General features: G+C 39.9%; 1 protein-coding gene and 1 long non-coding RNA gene across 2 annotated transcripts in view; one reads left to right on the top strand and one right to left on the bottom strand.

Annotated features, from left to right (window-relative positions):
• Positions 1-7,765, top strand: part of LOC126067249 (uncharacterized) — a 71,372-nt gene extending 63,607 nt beyond the window's left edge. Inside the window, exons 2-3 of the long non-coding RNA XR_007515377.1 lie at positions 6,816-6,948; positions 7,653-7,765. This is a non-coding gene — a long non-coding RNA (uncharacterized LOC126067249). The remainder of the gene's footprint in view (positions 1-6,815; positions 6,949-7,652) is intronic.
• The window catches only part of SPTLC3 (serine palmitoyltransferase long chain base subunit 3), a 179,854-nt gene extending 154,772 nt beyond the window's left edge, over positions 1-25,082 (bottom strand). Inside the window, exon 1 of the mRNA XM_049868957.1 lies at positions 24,653-25,082. Within this exon, the coding sequence (XP_049724914.1) occupies positions 24,653-24,769 (117 nt within the window). The 5' untranslated portion in view covers positions 24,770-25,082. The remainder of the gene's footprint in view (positions 1-24,652) is intronic.
• Positions 25,083-26,736: the final 1,654 nt, after the last annotated feature.

Genomic DNA, 26,736 nt, shown 5'->3' with positions numbered 1-26,736 from the left:
TTGTAGCCAGGCACCATCTAGTTTTTCTGGTCTCAGGATGCTGTAGTCTGGTTCATGTGGCCCTTTCTGTCTCTTGGGCTTGTAATCACCTTGTGTCCTTGGTGTTCTTCATTCTCCTTTGATCCAGGTGGGTTGAGACCAATTGATACAGCTTAGATGGCTGCTTGCTAGTGTTTAAAACCTCAGACACCACTCTTCAAGGTGGGATGCAGAATGTTTTCTTAATAGATTTTATTATGCCAATTGACTTAGATGTCCCCTGAAACCATGGTTCCCAGACCCCTGCCCCTGCTATTCTGGCCTTTGAAGCATTCAGTTTATTCAGGAAATTTCTTTGCTTTTGGTTTAGTCCAGTTGTGCTGACCTCCCCTGTATTATGTGCTATCTTTCCCTTCACCTAAAGTAGTTCCTATCTACTATCTAATTAGTGAATGCTCCTCTCCCACCCTCCCTCCCTCCCCCCTCTTATAACCACAAAAGAATGTTTCCTTCTCAGTTTAAACTATTTCTCAAGTTCTTATAATAGTGGTCTTATACAATTTCCTTTTGCAACTAATTTCACTCAGCATAATGCCTTCCAGATTCCTCCATGTTACGAAATGTTTCACAGGTTCCTCACTGTTCTTTATCGATGCGTACTATTCCATTGTGTGAATATACAATAACATCCATTCATCTGTTGATGGGCACCTTCGTTGCTTCCATCTTTTTGCTATTGTAAACACTGCTGAAATAAACATGGGTGTGCATATATCTGTTCGTGTGAAGGCTCTTATTTCTCTAGGATATATTCCAAAGAGTGGGATTGCTGAATCATATGGTATTTGTATTTCTAGCTTTTTAAGGAAGCGCCAAACCAATTTCCAAAGTGATTGTACCATTTGACATTCCCACCAGCAGTGTAGAAGTGTTCCAATCTCTCCACAGCCTCTCCAACCTTTATTATTTTGTGTTTTTTGGATTAATGCCAGCCTTGTTGGAGTGAGATGAAATCTCATTGTAGTTTTGATCTGCATTTCTCTAATGGCTAATGATCGTGAACATTTCCTCATATATCTGTTAGCTACCTGAATGTCTTCTTTAGTGGAGTGTCTATTCATATCTTTTGCCCATTTTTTATTTGGGTTATTTGTCTTTTTGCAGTTGAGCTTTTGCAGTATCATGTAGATTTTAGAGATCAGGTGCTGATCAGAAATGTCATAGCTAAAAACTTTTTCCCAGTCTGTAGGTAGCCTTTTTACTCTTTTGGTGAAGTCTTTGGATGAATGTAAGTGTTTGATTTTTAGGAGCTCCCAGTTATCTAGTTTTTCTTCTGGATTCTTTATAATGTTTTGTATACTGTTTATGCCATATATTAGGGCTCCTAACATTGTCCCTATTTTTTCTTCCATGATCTTTATCATTTTAGATTTTATATTTAGGTCTTTGATCTATTTTGAGGTAGTTTTTGTGCATGGAGTGAGGTATGGCTCTTCTTTCATTTTTTTGCAGATGGATATCCAGTTATGCCGGCACCATTTGTTAAAAAGACTGTCTTTTCCCCATTTAACTGTTTTGGGGACTTTGTCAAATATCAACTGCTCATATGTGGCTGGATTTATATCTGGATTCTCAATTCTGTTCCATCGTTACGTGTATCTGTTGTTGTACCAGTACCAGGGTGTTTTGACTACTGTGGTGGTATAATAGGTTCTAAAATCAGGTAAAGTAAGGCCTCCCACTTTGTTCTTCCTTTTCAGTAATGCCTTATTTATCCAGGGCCTCTTTCCCTTCCGTAGGAAGTTGGTGATTTGTTTCTCCATCTCATTAAAGAATGTCATTGGGATTTGGGTCGGAATTGCATTAAAAGTATAGATCGCTTTTGGTAGAATAGGCATTTTCACAGTGTTAAGTCTTCCTAACCACGAGCAAGGTATGTTCTTCTACTTATGTAAGTCTCTTTTGATTTCTTGCAGAAGTGTACTTTAGTTTTCTTTGTATAAGTCTTTTACATCTCTGGTAAGATTTATTCCTAAGTATTTTATCTTCTTGGTGGCTACTGTAACTGGCATTGATTTGGTGATTTTCTCTTGGATGTTCTTTTTGTTGGTGTAGAGGAATCCAACTGATTTTTGTATGTTTATCTTGTACCCCGATACTTTGCTGAACTCTTCTATTAGTTTCAGTAGTTTTCTGGAGGATTCCTTAGGGTTTTCTGTGTATAAGATCATGTCATCTGCAAACAGAGGTACTTTTACTTCTTCCTTGCCAATCTGGATTCCCTTTATTTCTTTATCTAGCCTAATTGCTGGCTAGGACCTCCAACAAAATGTTGGATAAGAGCAGCGATAAAGGGTATCCTTGTCTGGTTCCCGATGTCAATGGGAATGCTTTCAGGCTCTCTGCATTTAGGGTGATGTTGGCTGTTGGCTTTGTATAAATGCCTTTTATTATGTTGAGGAATTTTCCTTCTATTCCTATTTTGCTGAGTGTTTTTATCATGACTGAGTGTTGAACTTTGTCAAATGCCTTTTCTGTATCAATTGATAAAATCATGTGATTCTTGTTTTTGTTTTATTTATGTGGTGGATTACATTAATTGTTTTTCTAATGTTGAACCATCCCTGCATACCTGGTATGAATCCCACTTGGTCATGGTGAATTATTTTTTTGATATGTTGGTGAATTATTTTTTTGATATGTTGTTGAATTCTCTTGGCTAGAATTTTGTTGAGGATTTTTGCATCTAAGTTCATGAGGGATATAAGTCTATAATTTTCTTTTTTTGTGGTGTCTTTACCTGGTTTTGGTATCAGGGATATGGTGGCTTCATAGAATGAGTTTGGTAGTATTCGGTCCTTTCCTATACTCTGAAATACCTTTAGTAGTAGTGGTGTTAACTCTCCTCTGAAAGTTTGGTAGAACTCTGCATGAAGCCGTCCGGACCAGGGCTTTTTATTGTTGGGAGTTTTTTTTTTTTTTTTTTTTACCTTTTCAATCTCTTCTTTTGTTATGGGTCTGTTTAGTTGTTCTACCTCTGTTTGTGTTAGTTTAGGTAGATAGTGTGTTTCTAGGAATTCATCCATTTCTTCTATGTTTTCAAATTTGTTGGAGTACAGTTTTTCATAGTAATCTGATATGATTCTTTTAATTTCAGTTGGGTCTGTTGCAATATTGCCCATCTCATTTCTTATTCGGGTTATTTGCTTCCTCTCCTGTTTTTCTTTTGTCAGTTTGGCCAGTAGCTTATCAATTTTGTTGATTTTTCCAAAAAGTCAGCTTTTGGCCTTCTTAATTCTTTCAATTGTTTTTCTGTTTTCTATTTCATTTAGTTCAGCTCTAATTTTTACTATTGTTTTCTTCTGGTGCCTGTGGGTTTCTTTTGTTGCTCTCTTTTTGTTTGTTCAAGTTGTATGGATAATTCTTTGATTTTGGCCCTTTCTTCTTTTTGGATGTTTGCATTTATTAATATAAATCGGCCTCTGAGCACCGCTTTTGCTGTGTCCCAAATATTCTGATAGGAAGTGTTTTCATTCTCATTGGATTCTCTGAATTTCTTTATTCCATCCTTAATGTCTTCTATAATCCAGTCTTTTCTGAGCAGGGTATTGTTCAGTTTCTAAGTGTTTGATTTCTTTTCCCTGCTTTTCCTGTTATTGATTTCCACTTTTATGGCCTTATGGTCAGAGAAGATGCTTTGTAATATTTCAATGTTTTGGATTCTGCTAAGGCTTGCTTTATGACCTAATATGTGGTCTATTCTAGAGAATGTTCCATGTGCACTAGAAAAGAAAGTATACTTGGTTGCTATTGGGTGGAGTGTTCTGTATATGTCTACAAGGTCAAGTTGTTTGATTGTGGCATGTAGATCTTCCGCGTCTTTATTGAGCTTCTTTCTGGATGTCCTGTCCTTCACCGAAAGTGGTGTGTTGAAGTCTTCTACTATTATCATGGAGCTGTCTATCTCACTTTTCAATGCTGAGTTTGTTTTATGTATCTTGCAGCCCCGTCATTGGGTGCATAAATATTTAATATGGTTATATCTTCTTGGTGTATTTTCCCTTTAATCATTATATAGTGTCCTTCCTTATCCTTTCTGATGGCTTTAACTTTAAAGTCTATTTTGACAGAAATTAATATTGCCACTCCTGCTCTTTTTTGATTGTTGTTTGCTTGGTATATTTTTTTCCATCCTTTGAGTTTTAGTTTGTTTGTGTCTCTAAGTCTAAGGTGTGTCTCTTGTAGACAGCATATAGATGGATCTTGTTTTTTAATCCATTCTGCCACTCTCTGTCTCTTTATTGGTGCATTTAGTCCATTTACATTCAGGGTAATTATGGATAGGTATGAATTTAGTGCTATCATTTCGGTGTCTTTTTTTTGTGCGTGTTGTTGACGGTTTCTTTGTCTCACTCAATTTTATGTGCTGGGTAGATTTTCTTTATATGTTGTCCTTTCCTCATATTTGTTGTTGGTGATTTTGTTTCTGCTAAGTCTGTATTTTTCCCTTGTATTTTATTTTGATGACTAGGATAGTTTGTCTCCTTTGTGGTTGCCTTATTATTTACCCCTATTTTTCTAAATTTAAAGCTAACTTTTATTTCTTTGTATCACCGTATCTTCCTCTCCATATGGAAGGTATATGATTACATTTCTTAGACTGTCTTTATTATTTTAATGTTGTCTTCTTTTATATAATAACATCGCTGTTACCCTGTTTTGGGCTTTATATATATATATATATATATATATATATATATATATATATATATATATATATATAATCTTGCTTTGTTTTTTTGGATTTCCTTCTCTGGGTTGACTTCTGGCTGCTCTGCCCAGTGTTCTAATCTTGGGTTGATATCTGATATTATTGATTTTCTAACCAAAGAACTCCCTTTAGTATTTCTTATAGTTTTGGTTTGGTTTTTACGAATTCCCTCAATTTGTGTTTGTCTGGAAATGTCTTAATTTCGCCTTCATATTTAAGAGAAAGTTTTGCTGGATATGTGATTCTTGGCAGCAATTTTTTTCCTTCAATTTTTTAAATATGTCAGCCCATTGCCTCTTGCCTGCATGGTTTCTGCTGAGTAGTCTGAGATTATTCTTATTGGCTCTCCTTTGTAAGTGACTTTTCCTTTATCCCTCACTGCTCTTATAATTCTCTCTTTATCTTTGGTTTTGGCAAGTTTGATTATAATATGTCTTGGTGACTTTCTTTTCAGATCTACCCTATGTGGAGTTCGATGAGCATCTTGGATAGATATCTTCTCACCTTTCACAGTATCAGGGAAGTTTTCTGCCAACAAATCTTCAACAATTTTCTCTGTATTTTCTGTTACCCTCCCTGTTCTGGTACTCCAATCACTTGTAGGTTATTTCTCTTGATAGAGTCCCACATGATTCTTAAGCTTTCTTCATTTTTTAAAATTCTTTTATCCAAATTTTCTTCAAATATATTAGTGCCAAGTGACTTATCTTTGAGTTCAGAAATTCTAGCTTCTACTTGCTCAATGCTGCGCCTCTGACTTTCCATTGAGTTGTCTAATTCTGTAATTTTGTTAATCTTCTGAATTTCTAATTGCTGTCTGTCTATTGATTTTTCTAGCTTATTAAACTTTTCATTATGTTCCTGAATAATCTTTCTAATTTCTTCAATTGCTTTATTTGTGTGTTCCTTGGCTTGTTCTGCGTGTTGCCTCATTTCGTTCCTGATGTCTTGAAGAGTTCTGCATATTAAACTTTTGTATTCTGCATCTGGTAATTCCAGGAATGCACTTTCATCTAGATGATCCCTCAATTCTTTGTTCTGAGAGCCTGTTGAGGTGTTCATGGTCTGTTTCTCTATGTAACTTGATATTGACTATTGTCTCTGAGCCATCTATAAGTTATTGTATTAGTTTATGCTTGCTTACTGTGTCGTAGCTGCTTTCTTTGTTTCGTTTTGGTATACCCCTATGGGTTGCTTGAGTGAGCTAGCTTGATTATTTTCACCTTTGGAGCTCTGGTGTCCTGTCCCCAGCTGGCTAGAGCTGTTATCAGGTGTATCAGTCTAGGAGTCCATTCAGTTTTCTTGTATGAATTCAGCTCAGGTTTCCAGGTAGCTGATCATCAAGTGTGTGGTACAGTCTCTGTCCTACAGTCTTAGGGGGACAGGGGTGATTGATGTATATACTGGTATCTGATTGCAGCAGGGGGCCACACTCTGAACAAGGCAGGGGGCTGAGAACCAACACCCAAGTGTCTCTGAGGAAAATGCATTCCTGTTTCCTAGAGAGTGCTGGTGGGTGGGTTCTGCAGATGGACCATGGGTACCCAAAGTTTTTTGTTGTAAGAACTTGGAGGTACCAGTTATCTTTGGAACCCTGTAGCGGGTGGCTGGGTGACCTGAGTGGAGCTACCAGTCCTTATGTCCCTGATGTGGGTAGGTGAGGACCTTGTTTAATAGGCAAAGCAATGTCAAACGTCAAACACCCACCTCTCCACCACACAGCTGAATTGGTTGGAGTTTGCCAACAAGGGCCTAGTCTCCCAAAATAGGCCCACACAGGTCTATGAAGAAGGAAAAGGCGGTCAAGGTCCATGGACGGTTTATGCCTGGACAGGTGCCACTTTTGTCCTGAGCTCCCCCAGTTAATGGAGCAAGCAACGTATCTTTTCCCCTCAATTGCAAATTTTTTCCTTCCCCAAGGCCGGGACGATGGCTCTAGGTGCTCAACAGAGCCTATCTCAGGCCCAGGGATTCAGCCACTGAAGCCGGCTTGGGGGTTGGGGTGGGGGGTGCGGTAAAATATACGCAAGTACTTAGCTTTTGCTGAGAGTGCCATTCTTCTCAGGTTCCGGAGGTGTGGGTAGGCTGTGCAGCTGGCTGCTTCTCCCTGAGGAAACTGCGGCCCAACACTAGTAGCAGCCCACCACCGCTGCCACCGCCACTCCAGGAATGGTGCCTGAGGGCTCCCTGCGATTCAGGTCCGGTAACTCCTCTCCACTTCTGAACAGTCTCTTCCTCCCCCTGCCCCTCAGTTCGTTGTCTAAGCTTGCCTTTGATGCTCAGGACTCCCAGCTTGTCACAAATATACTCATTCCACTTGTTTTTTCGGCTCTTTTTTGTAAAGATGACTCACCGGAAGCATCTGTCTATTCCGCCATCTTGGCTCTGCCTTGGAAGGATTCAGTCTTAAATGAAGTAGGAGCCAGTAGCTGTTGCAGTCTTTGATTCTGATTTTGACAAATGCAAAACCAATGGGAGAAAACATTCCACTATTGTCTTTGCATGTTCTCCTTGCTTAGTTTAACCATTCCTGAATGTGCTGTATAGGTCTATGAAGATATTTGCTGAAATGTTCACTAATGCATGGCGAAATGAGAAAGAATTGGATGTATGTATAAAGATGTATACATATACACACACGTGTATACATATATGTGCATGTATGTATCTCTGTATATACATGTACACGTATACATACATATACATATGTGCACATTTTCTTTCTTAGGGACTGTCCCTTAATCAGATATTATGTCCTCACTATCTTTTGGGGTTGATATATCATTTCCGTTGTGATATTATAGATGATGGTGACTGTAGATGATGGGTTATGATTTTTTGGATTGTGGCAAAATAAAAAGTTCACATACTAAGATTGGTCACCTTTTTTTTTATCTTAAAGGTCTGTGAAATTCTAAAGTCTGGAATTCCTTGGGCAAAACTACCAGGTATCAGTTCTCTTAGCTTTCACATCTTTTGGTCCTATGGAGAAGTATGCCACCAGGATTTAGAAAATCAGGTAACACGCTTTGCTGAAATCTAAGATCAGTTCTGCTATTATTATTTTAATGCTTGAGGAGAACTGGAGTCTGGTTTCTATAGGACTAAACATCAGAATTGGTGGCTGAAAAACATGCCATGTTCAAAATTCAAAGTGTCCCCCAACCATGTCATCAATGTAATTGCCTCAAGTAAGCTCAGCAAAAGAACCAAGGAAAGAATTAACTCTCACACTCTTGCTGGGTCTGGAAGTGTTCATATGTCAGGTTTTTTTTAAATAGAGTCAATGCTGATAGAAGGCTCAGAAGAAGAAATTTCTGAGGAATACACATGTGCCATAACATAAGGATGTGAAGATAAAAGGTCAATTATTTTTTAAGAAAAATGTGTCAGAAATTTTGGTATCTGATGCACTGCGTAAGTCACTCTGCTGCCTGGTTAAGAAATCTGAGTTAGAAATCATGCTGTTCTTGAAGACTTTTAGAATAGCATGGATATATATACGTACATATATATACATATATTTTTTAATTTACTAAGACTGCCCTCGAGGTTGAGCAAGTGTAATACCTGAGATGGCCTTTTTTTTTGCTGTGAATGGAAGGACGAAGGCCCTGATGTTTTCAGGAAGGTTGGAGGTTCGAACATACCCAGAAGCACCTTGGAAGAGAGGCCTGGCAATCTGCTTCCAGAAGGTCACAGCCTTGGAAACCATATGGAGCAGTTCTACTCTGCACACCCGGGGGCACTATGAGTCCTAAGTGACTCAACAGCAACCATGACCAGCAATAATAATAATTGTAAGTCACAATCGATGGAGTTGTATGTACTGAATAAGGGCTTGACAAATGTATACTGTAACCTGTCCTTAGAGACATCCTTGGCATTACAGCCAGAGTTTGGAGTTGTCGTCCAATTGTGTTTCTATCATCCATGTGCCTCATGGATACAAGGATCATTGTAGTTGATGGTGAAGTTATGGTGCAAATAATTAGTTATGTTAAAAAAAAGATCATTGTCTTAATTTTGGGTCCCTCAGAAGCAGACTCTGAAGGCTTAAGTGTAAGTTGTCTATTTGGAAGTCACCCTCAGGAAGCACTGGTAGAAGAGGGGGAATGAGACATGGAAGGGAAGGACACCAATAAAATATGAGTTATTAAGCCAGTTATCGCTGTAGGAAGCTGGAACTCAATTCCACTGTGAGTTCTGGGAGACAGTATAGGACATACCCAGAGTTATTCCATCTAGTGGGCAAGGGAGCTTGGATATTTATCTTCCAGCTCCTGTCATCAATCCTTAAGGACTGCTCTAGGAAAAAAAAGCAAAACAAATCTATATAGCTGTGATGGTTAAAGTTGTTTGTCAATGTGGCTGGGCCATGATTCTCAACGGTTTGGCAATTATGTAATGATTGTAGTTCGGCAGTCATGTAATGAAGTAATTTGGCAGTTATGCAATGATGTAATCAGCACCCCCATTTTGTGATCTGATGTGAGTAGCCAATCAGTTAAAAAGGGAGTTTCCTTGGGGGTGTGGCTTGTATCCAATATACGCAGATGTTCTGGCAAAGCTGGCTGGCTGGATCCTGCATCTGGCTTGTCATCATCTGACCTCAGTTCTTGGGACTTCAGCCAGTAGCCTGCTATCTGACCTGCCAATTCTGGGATTCTTCAGCTTCTGCAGCTCCATGTGCGAGCAGCTTGCCATGTGACCTGCCAGTTTGGGTTCATCAGCCCCCTGCAAGAGAACCCAGCCTAAAACAATAACAAACCTACTGCCATGGAGTCGATTCTGACTCTTGACAACCCCACGAGTTACAGAGTAGAATTTCTTCATAAGGTTTTCTTGGCTGAAATCTTTATGGAAACATCATAAATAAATGCTTGGCACATAATAGCCAAAATCAACTCAAAGTCAGTGGGTTTGTTTGTTTGTTTTGAATCTTTATGGAAGCAGATCACCAAGTCTTTTCTTCTGCAGTACCACTGAGTGGGTTTGTACTGCTAACCTTTAGGTTAGTAGTTGAGTGCAAACCATTTGTGCCATCCAATTTTCAGGCATTTCTGGCCTGTTGATCACTAGGGCTTCAAGCAGGCTATAGAAAGCCCTCAGGTAAAGGATACAGGTGCTGGAGTTTAGAAGTCAGTCTGCATAGTTGGAAATAGAGTCAAGAGGAGAAGTGGACCAGGCACCAACAGCATCTGCTACAGTCATCCTGATTCTATAATTTGTCTTTCTTTACACCTAACCTTTGCCTCTCCATATTTTTATTATCTAATATTCAGTTTGTTTTCATTTGAAAACTTGTTGGTATTTTACTCAAGCATTTCTGTAACTGTGTGTTAAAGGCTTCTGTGGCCGAATATGTATTCCCTTGACATCTTCTGACTTTGTTTCACCAAATAAAAGTTAGAAGTAGAAATAAGGCAGATTCCCACAAGAGCCAAAGTTATTAATGTTGTTGTTACCTGCTGTCGAGCCAGTTCCGACTCATAGCGACCCTATATACACAGAACAAAACACTGCCCAATCTTACACTACCCGCAATCGTTGTTATACTTGATCCCATCGTTGCAGCCACTGTGTCAATCCATCTCCTTGAGGGTCTTCCTCTTCTTCACTGACCATCTACTTTACCCAGCATGATGTCCTTCCCCAAGGACTAGTTCCTCCTGATAACTTGCCCAAAATACGTGATACAAAGTCTCACCATCCTTGTTTCTAAGGAGTATTCTGGCTGTACTTCTTCCAAGACAGATTTGTTCATTCTTCTAGTAGTCCATGGTCTATTCAATATTCTTCACCAACACCATAACTTAAATGCATCAATTCTTCTTTGGTCTTTCTTATTCATTGTCTAGCTTTCATATACATATGAGGTGACTACAAATACCATGACTTGGCCAGGCACACCTTAGTCCTCAAAGTGACATCTTTGCTTTTTAATACTTTAAAGAGGTCTTTTGTATCAGATTTGACCAATTCAATACATTGTTCGATTTCTTGACTGCTTCTTTTATGGCGTTGATTGTGGATCCAATAAAATGAAAACCTTGACAACTTTAATCTTTTCTCCATTTATCGTGATGTAGTTTATTGGTCCAATCGTGAGGATTTTTTTTTTTTTTTTTATGTTGAGGTCAATCCCTACTGTAGGCTGTGGTCTCTGATCTTCATCAGTAAGTGCTTCAAGTCCTCTTCACTTTCAGCAAGGAAGGTTGTATCATTTGCATATCACAGGTTGTTAACGAGTCTTCCTCCAATCCTGATGCTGTGTTCTTCTCAGCTTCTTGGCATACAGATTGAATAGGTATGGTGGAAGGACTCAACCCTGATACAGGCCTTTCCTGACTTTAACCACTCAATATCCCCTTGTTCTGTACAAATGACTGCCTCTTGGCCTACATACAGGTTCTTTATGAGCACAATTAAGTGTTCTGGAATTCCCATTCGTCATGTTATCAATAATCTGTTATGATCCGGACAGTCGAATACCTTTGCATAGCCAGTAAAATACAGGTAACCATGTTTCTGGCATTTTATGCTTTCAGCCAAGATCCAGCTGACATCAGCAATGATGTCCCCCATTCCACATCCGCTTTCAGCCAAGATCCAGCTGACATCAGCAATGATGTCCCATATTCCACATCCCCTTCTGACTCTGGCTTGAACTTCTAGCTGTTCCCTGTCAATGTACTGCTGCATTTACTTTTGAATGATCTTCAGCAAAATACATTAGTAATAGCCCTTGTTTATGGAGAATTTTCTCTGGTGCCTGGTACCAATCTAACACTTTATATGTACTTTCTTATTTACTTCTCACAACAGCCCTATCAGGTAGGCACTACTATTATTTCCATCTTCCAGAGGAGGAAACTGAAGCACAAAGATATTAAGCTACTTGCTCAAGGTCACAGAGCTATCAGTATGAAGCTGAGATTCAAGACCAGGCAGTATGAAGATAAGGCTGTGCTTCCAACTTCCATGTGATGATTCGATTTATTAGGGAGGCAGGGCTGTGAGGCCTACCTAGAGGTATGCGATATTGGTGGTGTTGTTAGCTGTCACCGAGCCACCCTTGAATTATGGAGACCCTATGTACAACAGGATGAAACACTGCTCGGTCCTGCACCATCCCCATGATCAGTTGTGGATAGGACTATTGTGATCCATAGGGTTTTCAATGACTTATTTTTGAAGTAGATTGACAAACTAGTCCATCTTAGTCTGGAAGTGCAGCTAAAACCTGTTTAGCATCATAGCAAGACACAAGCCTCTACTGACAGACAGGCAGCGGCTATGCACGAGGTGCATTGGCCAGGAATTGAATCTAGGCCTCCCACATGGTGGTCAAGAATTCTGTCACTGATGTACCAATGTCCCCACTTATATGATGTTAGGAGTCAGAAAATCCTGGCTCTACTATTTGCCAGCTATGTGAGTGATAATCTGATCTCTTCAAAATTTTCCGTCTGTATAAAATTTGAAAGCATATTGTGAGAACAAACAGTAATACCCCCAAAAGGGCAAACACATTGTAGGTCCTCACGTATGGTAGTGCAGTGTGATGAATTAGTATGGTTTTTCTTGCAATGGTCTTGTAGCTCTCACCCAGGTGATCGGGCAGGGATGTGAAAATAAAATAATTGTGGCCCACCAAAGGGATTGGTCAGTTTTGCCTTAAAAGAGAGCCAATTCCAGTGCAGAGAGAAGAGTCCACCACCACCAAGAAAGGAGAGACCAGGAGGAGAGAACTGGCAACAGAGACACAGCAGCAGGAGATGGTGTGGTGGGCTTCCTGGCCCATGGAGAGATAAAGCAAAGTGCCTTTGGGCAGAGGCCGAGGGCCAGGAAGAGGCATGCCAAACCACTAAGAGAATTATAGCCTAGACAAGTTGACAGCTGGGGAGAGACTGTCCTAATGACGGAATTGTAACTGTTACTTCCCTTATAATAAACCCCATAACTGTGAGTATGGTTTTTGAGTTCTCTGTGGCCATTGCAGTGAATTATCAAACCCGGCAGAGAAGTAGAGAGTGCCGTGTGAGGGACAGCTGGTGTCAGAATTAGTAAAGATGGCGGAGAGAGGAGGTTTGTCTGGGCTTGTCCGGCCTCTGCCCCATGGGAGCCAGCCTTGCACCATACCATCTTGGTTCTTCTTCCCCTTGTAGGGTTGGAGAAGGTCAGATGCTCCTTCCATGTTGTTTTTATAGGTAGCAATCATTAACTGAAATTATTATTGATTTCTCTGACATGGTCTTCTATGGTACACAAAAAATGAAAGCTCTATACATGTGAATATGGAATATACCATGGACTGCCAGAAGAACAAATAAATCTGTCTTGAAAGAAGTACAGCCATAATGCTCCTTAGAAGCAAAGATGGCAAGACTTCACTTTATGTACATTGGATATGTTATTGGGAGGAACTAGTCCCTGGAGAAGGACAGCATGCTTGTTAGAGGGTCAGCAAAGAAGAGGAAGACCCTGAATGAGATGGATTGACACAGTAGCTAAAACAATGAGCTTAAATATAGTAATGATTGTGAGGATGGTACAGGACAGGGCAGTGCTTCGTTTTGTTATACATAGGGTTGCTATGAGTCGGAATTGACATTTTTTTTTTAACAACAACATACATGTGGCTCTTATTTTGGGATATAGGAAAGGGGGTGCCTTTCCTTCTGACATGAAATAAATGTAATTTTGCAATATCAATTTTGAAATTGAGACGAAAGAAATTTGCAACAGCAGGTACCATTTTAAGAGTCATTAAATATTGTAGACCCTGGTCATTGCTTTAACAGGCTGAGGTTTCAAAAGTATAACTTCCCAGAAAGGGCAATGGGCTATGTATCAAGAGACTGGGGAACTCACATTGGCTGTATGAGGTAGTCATCTAGCTTTGCTGAGCCCCATGTCCAAAAAGATGGGATGGAGTGGAACTGTAAGCATTGCTAAAGTCCCTTCTGAAAATAAAAAGAAAAATGGCTCTTGACCTGTTTGCATTTACAGATGCACAACCGGGAGACTCTCCACTTGGCATCCTTCCAGTGTGCCCTTCTTTACCTCTTTAGACACTAATTCACATGCAGCCAGTTCTCTTATCCAAGCTTTAAACTCCCACTGCTAAGTGAGCAGTATTATAGTACCTTTCCATAGTCGATAACTATATTATGAAACCCTTTCCAATAAGATCAATCAAAAGGCAGTAGAGATCAAAACTCATTGAATGATATAATGTAGATTTGTCCATTTCATTATACGTAAATTAAAAAAAAAACTATCAATGATCACTGACATCTAGTTAATGATGTGCATGCTGAAAGATTTAGGGGAGAAGGGTACTGATTCTACAGCTTTCTTTGAAATGCATAATACATACTGATTGGTGGATGGATAGAAGGATGGATGGATGGACAGACATATAATAAAACAAGTACAGCAAAATGTTGACCAGCCTCTGTTATAACTAAAGGTGTGGTCTTAGGCAAGTTTATCTAACTTTTGTGTGACCTATTTCATGTCTTAGTCTGGATTCTCTAGAGAAGCAAAACCAGTGGAGCATATATAGATATACATAGAGAGAAAGACCTACTTGAAGGAAATGGCTCATGCAATTGTGAGGAAATGACTCATGCGATTGTTGGGACTACCCAATGACTAGCAAGTCTCAAATCCCTTGGTCAGGTAATAGGCTAAAGACCTCTGCTGGCTCACATGGTGGCAGAGACTGACAAACCCAAAACCTGTAGGTCAGGCAGCAGGCTGGAGGCCTCTACAGAGATTTCTGCAGCCTTATGTCCCAGGAACCGCAGGTCAGGTGATGAGAAGAGTATAGGGCTGATAATGAGAGCGAGAGCAAGCTTTGCTCAAGCATCCATTTACATACTGGAGGCAGGTCCCACCCCCAAAGAAGCTCACCTTTCAACTGATTGACTGTTCGCATCAAATCACAAAATGCAAGTGATTATATAGTGTCTGCCAAACCACTGAGAGAATTACAGCCTAGCCAAGTTGACATGTAACGTTAACCATCACATTTCCTTATCTAGAAGATGGGAATAGTAACAGTATCTACTTTATAAGGTGGTTGTGAGGGTCAAATGAGTTAATATTTGTAAAGTTCTAAGCATACAGTGTGATGCAAAAGTTTGTTCAACAAACTTGTAAAAATCATTTCATAAACTGGGTCATGGGTAAGAAATCAGACCATACTGACTTCCATGAGCATAATCATAAACAGGCCTGCACACCCTGGGGTATTAGTCATTCCCCTCTAAAACACGCATATTTCATCTCCAGCTAAGAGGCAGCAGGAATTGTCAGGATGAATCGATAGCATTTAATTTCCATTTTCGTTTTCATCAAAAAATTTCACTTGCCTAATTATATGTAAAATCTGGATATCAATATAAAATCGTGTCACTACCTGGTCACACAAAGTAATCTAATGATTCCTCAGTTGCCTTCGAGTTAACCCCATGTGTGTCAGAGTAGAACTGTGCTTCACCTGGCTATCAACAGCTGACTTTTTGGAAGTAGATTGCTAGGCCTTTCTTCCAAGGTCCCTCTGGATGGACTCAAATCTCCAACCTTTCTGTTAGCAGCTGAGTGCGTTAACTGTACCACCCAGCAATTTAGTGATTTTTCAAAAGGACACAGTGGAGAGTAGCCATGTTCTCCAACAAAGGCTAGGAAACTAGTAAATTAACACAAGTTTCTGTACTTTGAAGTCTACAGAGAAGCCTGTGGATTGCATAGGAGCTTTTTTTTTTTTTGTCATTTAAAGAACTAGGTATATGGACAACAAATGGTAGTTTAAATAACAAACAAACAAAACAAAACAAAAAATAGGCTTATATGAGAGCTCTCCCAGACAACAAGTACCTGGTGGTGTTTATTCATTCCACAAATATTACTGAGTATCTACTATGTGCCAGTCTAAGTGCTGGGGAGACAGCAGTGAACAAGGGAGAAATCTCTGTCCAAGTGGAGCTTACATCCTATATGTTGAGGCACACAAAAAGATGAAATAAATGAATATGTGCACATGGGTGTGCTCTCTCTCTCTCTCTCTCTGTGTAGATGATGTTAAGTGGTAAAGAAAAAAAATAAACAAGGAAAGGGATAGGAAGTGAGCCAGTTTGCAATTTTAAATAGGACGGTGAGCCTCAGTCTCACAGACAAGGTGACACCCAAGTAAAGGCCTGAAGAAAGGGAGTGAAAGCGCCACGTGGATATTTGGGGTAGGAGTGCTCCAGGCCAAGGGAAGAAGATGTGCAAATGTCCTAAGGTGTGAGGATGCCAGGCCTTGTGAAGTACAGGTGGCTGTGGGGGTGAGGGCGAGAGGGGAAGGAGATGAGTCACTTGCAGGAGAGCTGACTCACAGAGTTGTCAAGTTCATGCTGCATCTCAGCTAGGACACAGCAAGAATCCTTGGTTTCTCTCACTGTGGTCTTCTTCTTGGGACTGCTTTAGCTTCCTCCAAGCATGGCAGCTAGGCTTCAAGCTTGAGTGTTCTAAAAGGCCTGGGTTCAAGCTGCAAGGCTTCTTATGGCTCAGTCTCAGAAGTCACAGAATGTCTCTTCTGTCACATTTTATTGGCCAAAAAAGTCATTAATTCCAGCCCAGATTCAAGGGGAGAGGAATTAGACTGAGTGTGTGTGGGTCTCCCCTTCTCTGTGGAAGTAGGCATACATCTCATTCCTAACAATATCTTGTATTTTAGAAAGGCACGGCAGACTAGGGCATAAAAACTTGGGTTCTAGAATTGAGCAAACTTGGTTTACAAATTTGGTTTTGCTACTTATAAATCTCTGTTTTGTCACCTCAAAAATGGATCAGATAATAATAGTATGTACCTCACAACACATCATTTTTATAGATGATGACTCTACAGCCCTTAGAACGCCTGGCACTTGGAACTCCATATATGTTAGGGGTTGTTATAATATTTTCTTCACTACCTCCCAAAATTTTTAACCACAGACTAACACATACTTGGAGCAGATGTTCTTGATTATTGGTGGTCACAATGAAAGCAAAAGCACTCTTGAATGTCACTGATACCTTCAGCAACTGGAATTCTGTTCAGTTCTTAAAATTAGGGTCACTAGGAGTCCCTGGGTGATGCAGATGGTTAAGCTCTTGACTACTAGGAAAAGATTGGCAATTCAAACCCACTCAGAGGTGCCTCAGAAGACAGGCCTAGCAATTAGCTTCCAGAAAGTTATGGCCTTGAAAACCCTAGGGACTATAGTTCTGTTCGGCACACATGGGGTTGCCATAAGTTGGAATCAACTCAGTGGCACTTGGTTTGGGTTTCTTGTTTTGATTAGTATTGTTATGAGAATTAAATGAGGCAAATAATATAAAAGGACTGGAATGTAACAACTACCAAAAATATTACCTATTAGCTTTACTGTTATCAAACTGATAAAAATAACCAGATTCTTTAAACTAAGTTCAACTTAATTTTGTATTATATAAACACAACCTGAGAAAATAGACTTTTATTTCTCTTCTCACAGAAACTGATACCAAAACGCGTATTTCATTTTCTTCCCTTCCATTTCTTTCCCTTTTCCTTTCCTCGCCTTTCGTGTTTCCATTTGTATTTCCTTCATTTCTTTTGCCCATTTTTTTTCTTTCTGGTTTTTGAACTCTTTTGGACTGATTTGTAAAAGCTCTTCATATATCAAGAACACTTGCATTTTGTGACCTGAATTGTAAACATTTTCCTCTTCTGTAATCTGTCTTTTGATTATACTCTGGTAGCAGTTTTGTTGGTTTCTTTTCTGTTCTTTTTTCTATGCAAGAAGAATTGTTTTTTATTTGGCAAAATTTTCAACCTCTTCTTTATGGCTCCTGGGTATTATGTCATAATTATCAAGACTTTCCCCTTGTAGAGAATATTTAAAACCTTACAATATTCTTTTCCTTCTACTTTTATGGATTAGTTTTACCGATTGTGAATATTAATCTGTCTATTCATGCGCCACTACCATTCTCATTCTTATGCTTTACATGGTTTAATATTTGGCAGTGCTAGTCAACCCTCATTATTCTTCTCTTTAATGATTTTTATTTGTTCTCGCTTGCTAGGTTTTGCACATAAACATTTAAGTAGTTTTGTCTGGTTCAAAAAAAAATCTTTTTTACTTACTGGGCTTACATGAAATTTATGGATTACCTTAAGCAGCATTAACATATTTTTCATCTTGAATCTGCTGACTCACAAGGATCGTATGCTTTTCTACTTATTCTAGTTTTCTTTATTGTCCCTCAGTAGCGTTTTCATATATTCTTCAGATTGATTTTCATTTTACTTGTTAAGTCTTCCCAGGCATTTCATGTGTCTCAGGCTACTTTCAATGGGGTTTTTACCTCAGTTATGTTTTCTAATTGATTTTATATTTTATTGGCCTTCTCAAAGCTTTTTGCCTTACAGAGTTTTAGATTTTTTGTGTAGTTAAAATTCATGAACCTTTTCTTTATGGTTTCTGCTTTTTCACTTTGGTTGAGTGCAAAGAAAAGCAAATCATGGCAAGTATAGTCAACCCTGACATACTCTTTTTCTTTTTTGCCAGCCACAGTTGGTAGGCTCTGTTTATTTTGCTTAATAACATAATCCAGTTCTCTCTGATGATTAATCCATTGGGCCGGGGCTAATCCATAAGCGTGCTTTAAAAGTCACCAGATATTCAAATCTAAATGCCCGAGAAAGCCACATCTGATCCTGCCAATTCTTCTATCAAACTTGTATCAATTACAAATATTTAAGGCTATTGCAGACACTCTTAGTGCCACACCTAGACCCCATTGTATTCTGATGACTTCTTCCTGGGGGCACCTGCGACTCAGCCCGAGGGCTTTTACGGCTACAGGAGTGTGCTCGATCCAGTTGAGCAGGCTACAGGTGCCAAGAGATTAACCTCCTTGGAAAAAATTTAAAAAATTAAAAAAGCATCCTTCAATTCCTAATGGACAGGAGTTGGTTGATAAATACCTCAGTTTTCTTGTGCCTCAACTGGGACAACTTTGAAGCATGTTCTACACAATCCCCCAGAGGTCTCCAGCAAGTCTGAGCCCCAGGTGTCCACAGTGATAATCTGTTCATGAATATATTGGCTTCCTTCCCTTCTTTGTCCCATTCGCTTTCCTGTCCCCCTACAGTGTTTTCTGGATTCACCTCCAAAACAAATTTCTTGCACTCAAATTATTATCTCAGGGTCTATCTCTTGGGGGAACACAAACTAAAACAAAGGCGTTTCACAGTCTGGTTCCCACCTACTTTTGTAGTCTTATTGCCTGTGTCTCATCATTCAGCATCCTAGGCTTAGTCTTCCATTGCCCAAACATATCATGTTCTGATGTTTTGTATCTTTCTAAGAGTTTTCTCTCTACTTAGAATGCCTTTCTGTGCCCATGTGCGTAGAAAACTCCTACTCTGCTATCAACACTTCAGTTGAATATCACCTTGTGGGGTGGCTTTTGCCTTCTTGGCCCAGGTCAGATGTTCCTTCCCTGAGCTCCCAAGCATGTTGCACATATCTCTATTGTGATAAACAGTTTCCAAAGATGGTCGCAACAATCTCTCTAATCCATTAAGAAGCAGAGTTTATTTTCCTTCTACTTGCATCTGGGTTGGTTATAATTCGCTTTGACAACAGAATGTGGTGGAAATAACATTTTGTGTCTTCTGATCTAGGTCTTAACAGGCCTAGCAGCTTCCTTTTTCACTCTCTTGGAAGCCAGCCATCGTGCAAAGAAGCTTGAACTACACTGACGAATAATGAGAGACCACATGGAAAGGGTGTCCTTGTAAAGGTGACACAAGCTGCACTAGATAACAGCTAGCACCAAAGCCCCAGTCAAAGGAGTGGATACTCAGTCCATTCCATCTTCAGCCAACACCATGTGGAACGGAGATGTGTCATGTCTACCAAGCCCTACCTTAATTCCTGACTCAGAGAAACCATAAGCAATACGATAGCTATTGTTTTAAGCGATTGCATTTTGGAGTGGTTGTTACCCAGCAGTAATAACCATGATATCTATTATAATGCCGATCATTAAAACATGTAACGACTTGTATACTTGTCTGTCTTTCCCATTCAAACTGTGAGCTGCTTATGAGTGGAGATAGAATATTTTCATCTTTATGAATCCAGCATCTGAAACACAGGGATTCTTTATAACAACAAGCCCATAAAAATAGGGATTCCTCAGGGAGATCACAGAGAAGCTTGTCACGTTAGGGATTTTTTTAGGAACGGGGACTACAAAACAGAAGTTGTTACAGAATGATGGTGGGAGACAAAAGGAAGATGAAATTTTAGAGCAATTGAAAGTGATACTAAAAACTCTATTATTTTATAAATTCTCCTAATGACTGGCAAGATGACTGAACTCTATTTCAATCAGTGTGCAGCATAGGTGAGCCCCACAGTCACTGGTATTCAAAAGAACCTGTCAGGCAGCTACCACTGGGTGCAATGAAACTATCAGTCTCGGTTCTCACTCTGCAGAAGCATATACTGTCAGAGAAAAACAGAGATGGACCAGAACACTACAGGCCTTTAGGAAAAGGTGGGGAAAATAGGAAAGTCATCTTAAATGGTTATAGAACTAGAAAGGATCTGCATGATATCTGGTTTAGTGATTTCCCTTTATTCTGCATCTACGGAGCCCCATCTTGGTCACAGCCCTCCCTCTCACTCTCTAAGCAGGGGCCTCACTGAGTTGAGAGATGTTTCTCAAAGGTCCTATGCTCTGCCATGACTCACAGCCATTGTGTTTTCTTCCTCCTTCTTTATACTATATAACCTTCCCCATGCCCTTCACCAAGCTAATTCTTTACATTCATCTCTGGAGCTCCTTTCCCTTCTTTCTCTCATTTGCGGCCAAGAATAAACTTCCCATTTTCTCTGCCATTTCAAATATCTCAAGACTCAGTTCAAGTCTTCTCTCCTCTGCAAAGCCATCAATAACCACCTCAGCCTATGGTTTACTAGAAAGTTAAGAGAATTGGCTTTGGAATAAAATGATTTAGGTTTAAATCATGACTATGCCGCTTATGATTTTGCACAAATTCCTTAATCTCTTGTATTTCTTCATCTGTACAATGGGCATGGTGTTACCACTTCATGAGGTGAAGTGCCTGGCTTGGTCCTCATGCGTAGCTTGGCATTAAGATATGTTATTTTCCTTTCCCCTCTTCAAATTTCTGAATTTCTGGTACTTAATATCTGTACCACCCATTTGTCCTCAAACTATACCAGCCTTTTGGCAGCTCTTGTCCTTATATTAATGTTAATATTATTGTCCTGCTTTTGATATAAGCTTTTCCTAATAGCTAGATTATAAACCTCTTATCTTTATATGTCACAAGGATAACAAATTATTAATAAATATTGGAGAATGACTAAATGGATAGATGGATGATAGAACAAGCAACTACTTCCTTAGGGCTCACTTTACCTGGTAATGTTATAACATTCAGAGTCAAGACTCAGTACATGCTGAATTAGACTACCAATAAACCCAGGATATTTTTATTTCTTAGGGAAGGAACCATTAGGGGAAAGGGCACAAATTGTCTTTCATCCTATAGATGATTAATTTAATCCATGAAAATGCAGACCCCATCCCATTAAAGGACTATATCCAGGGGGATGCAGTAGTAAGACTGCTAAAGACACAAGGTCTACCTCCCTTGGTTAAAAATAAGTGGGAGTGAAAAGCAATTATGTGGATAATAATTCCAAATTAATTATATGGGGATTAAGTGACTCAGTAGGAAATATTGAGTTTATGGATTAAGACACTAAGGGCACTTCTCTCTCTTAGATGTACATACTCATGAGGCAGGAGAACAAATCTCTCAGAACAATAGAGTTCTGCTACTGACTAAGCCCCCATCAGTCAGAAGTAAGAGGTAGAATGACATATTAGAAGTGAACAAAGAAAGAGACTTAATCAGTGATGAAAACCAGTTATCATTGCATCCTCAGGGCGTATGACGTTTAAAGACAAAAAAACAAGCAATATGGTCAAGCTCCAAAAAACTCCACAAAGGAACTCTAAAAGGTTTCCAGAATGGAAATATTCTGGCCGCCTTGACAATCTTGAGGTTGGGTTATCAAGCCTTGACTCCAGGGCCAGAGTGTTGAAATTAGGCTATGTTGAAACAAAGGGAAGGAGGGTTTCTAAGCAACTGCTTAACAGTGATTTCCATATTGTTTTTTTTTTTAATGCCAGGGAACCCTATGCTCAACAGAATCTTATAGGGTCCTTCAGTATGCAAAAGAGATAAATGTGTTGCTGTGTGGTTGCAAATAAGCCGGAAGACAAAGGGTAAGAGGATCTCGAGTGGGGAAGCCAGTGGGATTTTAGATGCCATTCCATAGCAGTCCCTGGTGGTGCAAACGATTAACATGCTGAGCTCCTAACTGAAAGGTTGGAGGGTCGAGTCCACCCCGAAGTGTCTTGAAAGAAAGATCTGGTAATCCACTGAAAAATCAGCCATCGAAAATCCTGAGGACCACAGTTCTCCTCTGATACACATGGGGTCACCACAAGTCAAAATCAACTCAGTGGCCACTGCTGGTGGTGATCACAGGAACTGAGGTCTGGCAGAGTGTGTTTTGAAGACCGTTAGCCTAGGATATTTGCGGCCTTTTGGCTTCCAAATGAGATTAACAGCCAAGGTTTTTGGTCAAGATCTAGTTTGGTAAAAGGCCCAAAGTAAAATTGTCTAAAACTTGTGGTTGAGAATCATGATGGTGAAGACAATTCCCTTCCTATAGTGTGTGTGTGGAGTGTGGGGGAGGGAGGAAGATAGGCCCTTGTTTGCCCTGTTACACCAAGATCTCAGCAGGGTTTATTCCTTCTGAAAAATATTTTTAAGCTATGACTACTGAGGCTTTCAACGGAAGCCAATTTCAACTTAGCGACACCTAAATATATCCAAGCCAACAGGCTCTGGGTAGCTCTTCAGAAAGCACTGTCAGGAAAGGCAACAGCAGCCAGGACATTTTCTGCTGCTCAAAGGGAAGCCTCAACGTTCAAAGATATTTATAGTCTTACAGGAGCAATTAGTAACAAATTGTTCACCAGTTGCCATCGAGTTGGCCCTGGCTCTTGGCAACCCAATGTGTGACCAGGGTAGAACTGTGCTCCTTAGAGTTTTCAACAGCTGATTTTTCAGAAGTAGATCAACAGGACTTTCTTCCCAGGCACCTCTGGGTGGACTCGAACTGCCACCTTTCAGTTAGCAGCTGAATGCATTAACTGTTTGCACCACCCCTGGACTCAGACGAGGCTTTAGGATCCTGGCTTTTTCCTTACTTAGAAGTGGTTGTAACCACAGTTTCTACTCTTAGGCATTAGGAAATATCGTGGTTATAAAACCAAGATAAAGTAAAGAGACAGGAGAACAGTTTTGAAGGGATCTCTGCCCAAATTAGAGCCCTCAGGATCAGAATGGTCCAGATGGCTGGTAGACAAGTGGCCAGTGATTTCCAGGTGTCGCAAGGACAAGGAACATCTTGGGTGGTGGTTGGAATCCAGACTTGGTGATTGAGTAAACAGTGGATATGACTGTGATTGTCCTCATGCAAATGACGGGAGTTGAGTGCTTTCTCTTGCATGGCCCACCAGATTTCACATACTCAGCTGGGTGATGCCAGGCCTGAGGTTTCTGGGAGACACTTCCCTGTCTAGGGTAATGCCTTTTGTTAAAAAAAAAAAAAAAAAATGGTTACATTTTTGGGACCAAGGCACATTTCTGGGATCATACACAACCCAGGCTCCACAGTACCTCTCACCTCTTCCAACTGGACATGCTAATTTAATTTCTTGACTAGAACACCAGCCTCCACCAGCCCCACCTGTCCTGTGATCTTAGAACAATCTGACCTTCCCCCTGGGTGGATGCTGATTCCCCAGGATAAATGAGTGATGGAGGATAGCATGGGGTTGCCTGAGCATCTCCTTGTTTTCCAACAGTGAAGCTACCTGTTTGGCTACTTGAGTTTGTGCCTGGAGCATGTGAGCTCATCCCTGCTGCTCAGAGCAGAGCAACAGGCCATCATGTGGGAACTGGAAGGACAAGATTTGGGAAACTGCCTTTTTACAAGTACACCTTGTATATCAGACCCAGATGGCCAGGTGTACTTGTAATCCTGAGTTCTTTCTCCATACATCCCCATCAAACATTCTGTCGTAAGAGGAGCAAAAAACAAAACAAAAAACTCAAATGTCAAATTGGAAAACAAAAATCTGTTTCAAAGATGCTGCTTTGGTTCCAGTGAGCATGTCACAATGAGCCACACTTTCTGAAGTGTCTTGGAAAGAAATGCCTGTGATGTCAAGTTTCAAAGAAAGACTGGCTTAAAGTCAAGCTGTAAGCTATGACAATGCTCCACTGAACACCAAAGAGAATTCACTTTTCAACCAGGGAGGCATTTCTCATGTATCAGGGGAAAATGCCTCCCATCCCGCATAATCTCAGTTCTTCTTTTTCTAATAAAGCATGCTGAATGTAGCACATTGATGTTTCTTAGCTGAGGAATTTGTGCCTTCACAACCCTGCCCCATTAGAAGCTTGGTGGAGAAAAAAAAGCTTAGTATTTATATTTGTATTTCAGGGAGTTTAAGGTTGTGTGGGTACAAGTGTTTTCTTTATTGAGTAGAAAAGGCATTCTCTCTTTAATCTGTACCTAAACTTTTTGGTACCCAAGCATTTAAAAAGAACTGAAGAGTCAAAGCAATAAAACACTTCATAAAAAAAAAAAAAAAAAACCTCGAAATTATGACAGGTTTCAACAGCTTTACCAAGAAATGCTGAAATATTCAGGTTATTAGAGTAAGGTGAAGGGGGTGAGTGGCTCTTACCTGGGCTTCTTTTGAGATCCCATTCCTCCTGCAATTTCCACTATGTGAGCCATTGCTCTGTTTCTCCTGATCGTGAAGACTCCCGTTGCAAACAGCACTACCTCCGGGATTAGCCATTTGTGTGAAATGACGGAGCCCTGCAAGTTTACCTCCAGAGGATCTTGCCGAGCTTTTAGTTTTCACGTTGGCGAGGGGATGGGATAAAACACTTCTTCGGGGCTGAGCCCTTAAAAGGAAACCTACCCAATCAGGCTTTTCCAGAAGAGGAGCAGCAGCCTATCTTTTTGCCAGATCTTTGAAATGAAAAACAAATGGGTACCTTTGCATTCCTCAGCTGCAAAGAGTCAGAATATGGGCTCCAAGGCAACAAACCCACTTCCAAAACATCAAATGTGGGTGCCCATGTTAGCTCCTGATGTGGACTGAAGAAACTAGTGGCAAACTGTAAGGAGGCGGGCTGGGAGGTGGAGAATCTTTTAAAGACATACACACATACATCCACAGCCCATTCACACTCAGAATCTTCTAAGTAAGGTCAATTCTGAATTTATATTCACCTACCACATCCCCTCCCTCTCATGTCTAATTCCATTTTTTGGTTGTCAACCAAGCTGAAAGGTCAACTTTTCTTTTTGCAGAAAAATAACATTTAGAACCCACCAAACTTTAAAACCAGTGATATCATGAGGAGTACCAATCCATTAAGTATTTCAGTAAGACAGAATCTAGGAGATAGAATATTTGATTCTAGTCATTACTTCATTACTTTTACAACATGAACTTGGGAGCGTCATTCGCCCTCTTCATGCCTCAGCTTCTCCATCTGTAATATAAGACAAAGAAATTTTAGTGGACTAAGTCTGAGGTTGTAGTAGGAAAATAGAATCATGACATGGGTTTGTTACTGATACAGGTGTGCGAGACAGATAGTGGTTGCAAGGTTTAGTCCAGAAACACTGCCGGTTTACTCGTTAACTCTTACTCTCTAAATGCCCCGGTCATCAGGCATCTTTTTTCATCATCAAATGCAATTGTGGTGACATGGTCTGCTGGAGAATGTCAATCATTGGCAACCCATTTGAGTCCTCCAAGCTCACTCTCATGGTTCTCCTGAATCAAAATTTTAACATCAGTCACCTAAAAAAGAAACCCATTTCTTTGGTCAATGGACAAACAACAGCAGCAACAAACACGAAAACAGAAACGACCTCCTTACCTAGTTCTCAGCTCTCCTGGGCAGGAGCTTGTTTCCTCTACAGAATGGTGTGGCTTACAGAATGAGGAGGCAAGAATAATGCTTCTCCCAACCATGATTTGCATGTGAGGCGATAGAATTTATAGCAAGTACATAGACCCTGATTTGTGTCTCAGGTTGAGAATTTTTATTCCATTTCTACCTAATCTTTGTCATCAGAGCAGAACTAGCTTTTCGTTGGTCTCTCTCCTTTGAGGCTGTTACACTGGGAGTTGGGAGCTAAACTTGTATTGGTTTATTTCTTTCTACCCAAAGGAAACCACTATCCTGATTTCTGTCACCATAGATTACTTTGGCCTCTCAATCTTATATAAATAGAATAATAAAATATATGTTTTTTTGTGCTTAGCTTCTTTCATTCAATGCCATATTTGAGAAAAATTTCCATGTTGTCAGATGTAGCAGTAATTTATTCATTGTAACGGATATCTAGTAATGCATTTTATTAACATACCATAATTTATTTATCCATTATATTATGGATGTTTTGGATTGCTTCCAGTTTTTAGCTATTCAAAATATTGATACTATAAATTTTCTTACTATATACTTTGGTATGTATATACCCTAGGACAAGAATTTCTGGTCATAATACGTACATGCACCTAGCTTTGGGAGATACTGACAAAGTTTTCCAAGTGCTTTACCAGTTTATTCTTCACCCAGTAACGCATGAACATTCTGGTACTCTACATCCTGACCAACACTTGGTATGGTCAGTGTTTTAAATGTGATTGCTCGTTGATTGTTTGCTGTTTCAATTTTCTTAGGTACAATTTACAATAATAAAATGTGCAAATCCTAAGGGTACAATTCAATGAATTTTGAC

This window comes from Elephas maximus, chromosome 25 (genome assembly GCF_024166365.1).
Source record: "Elephas maximus indicus isolate mEleMax1 chromosome 25, mEleMax1 primary haplotype, whole genome shotgun sequence".
Lineage (NCBI taxonomy): Eukaryota > Metazoa > Chordata > Mammalia > Proboscidea > Elephantidae > Elephas > Elephas maximus.
The sequence above is the reverse complement of the archived record's forward strand: the minus strand, read 5'-3'. Positions and strand labels throughout refer to the sequence as shown.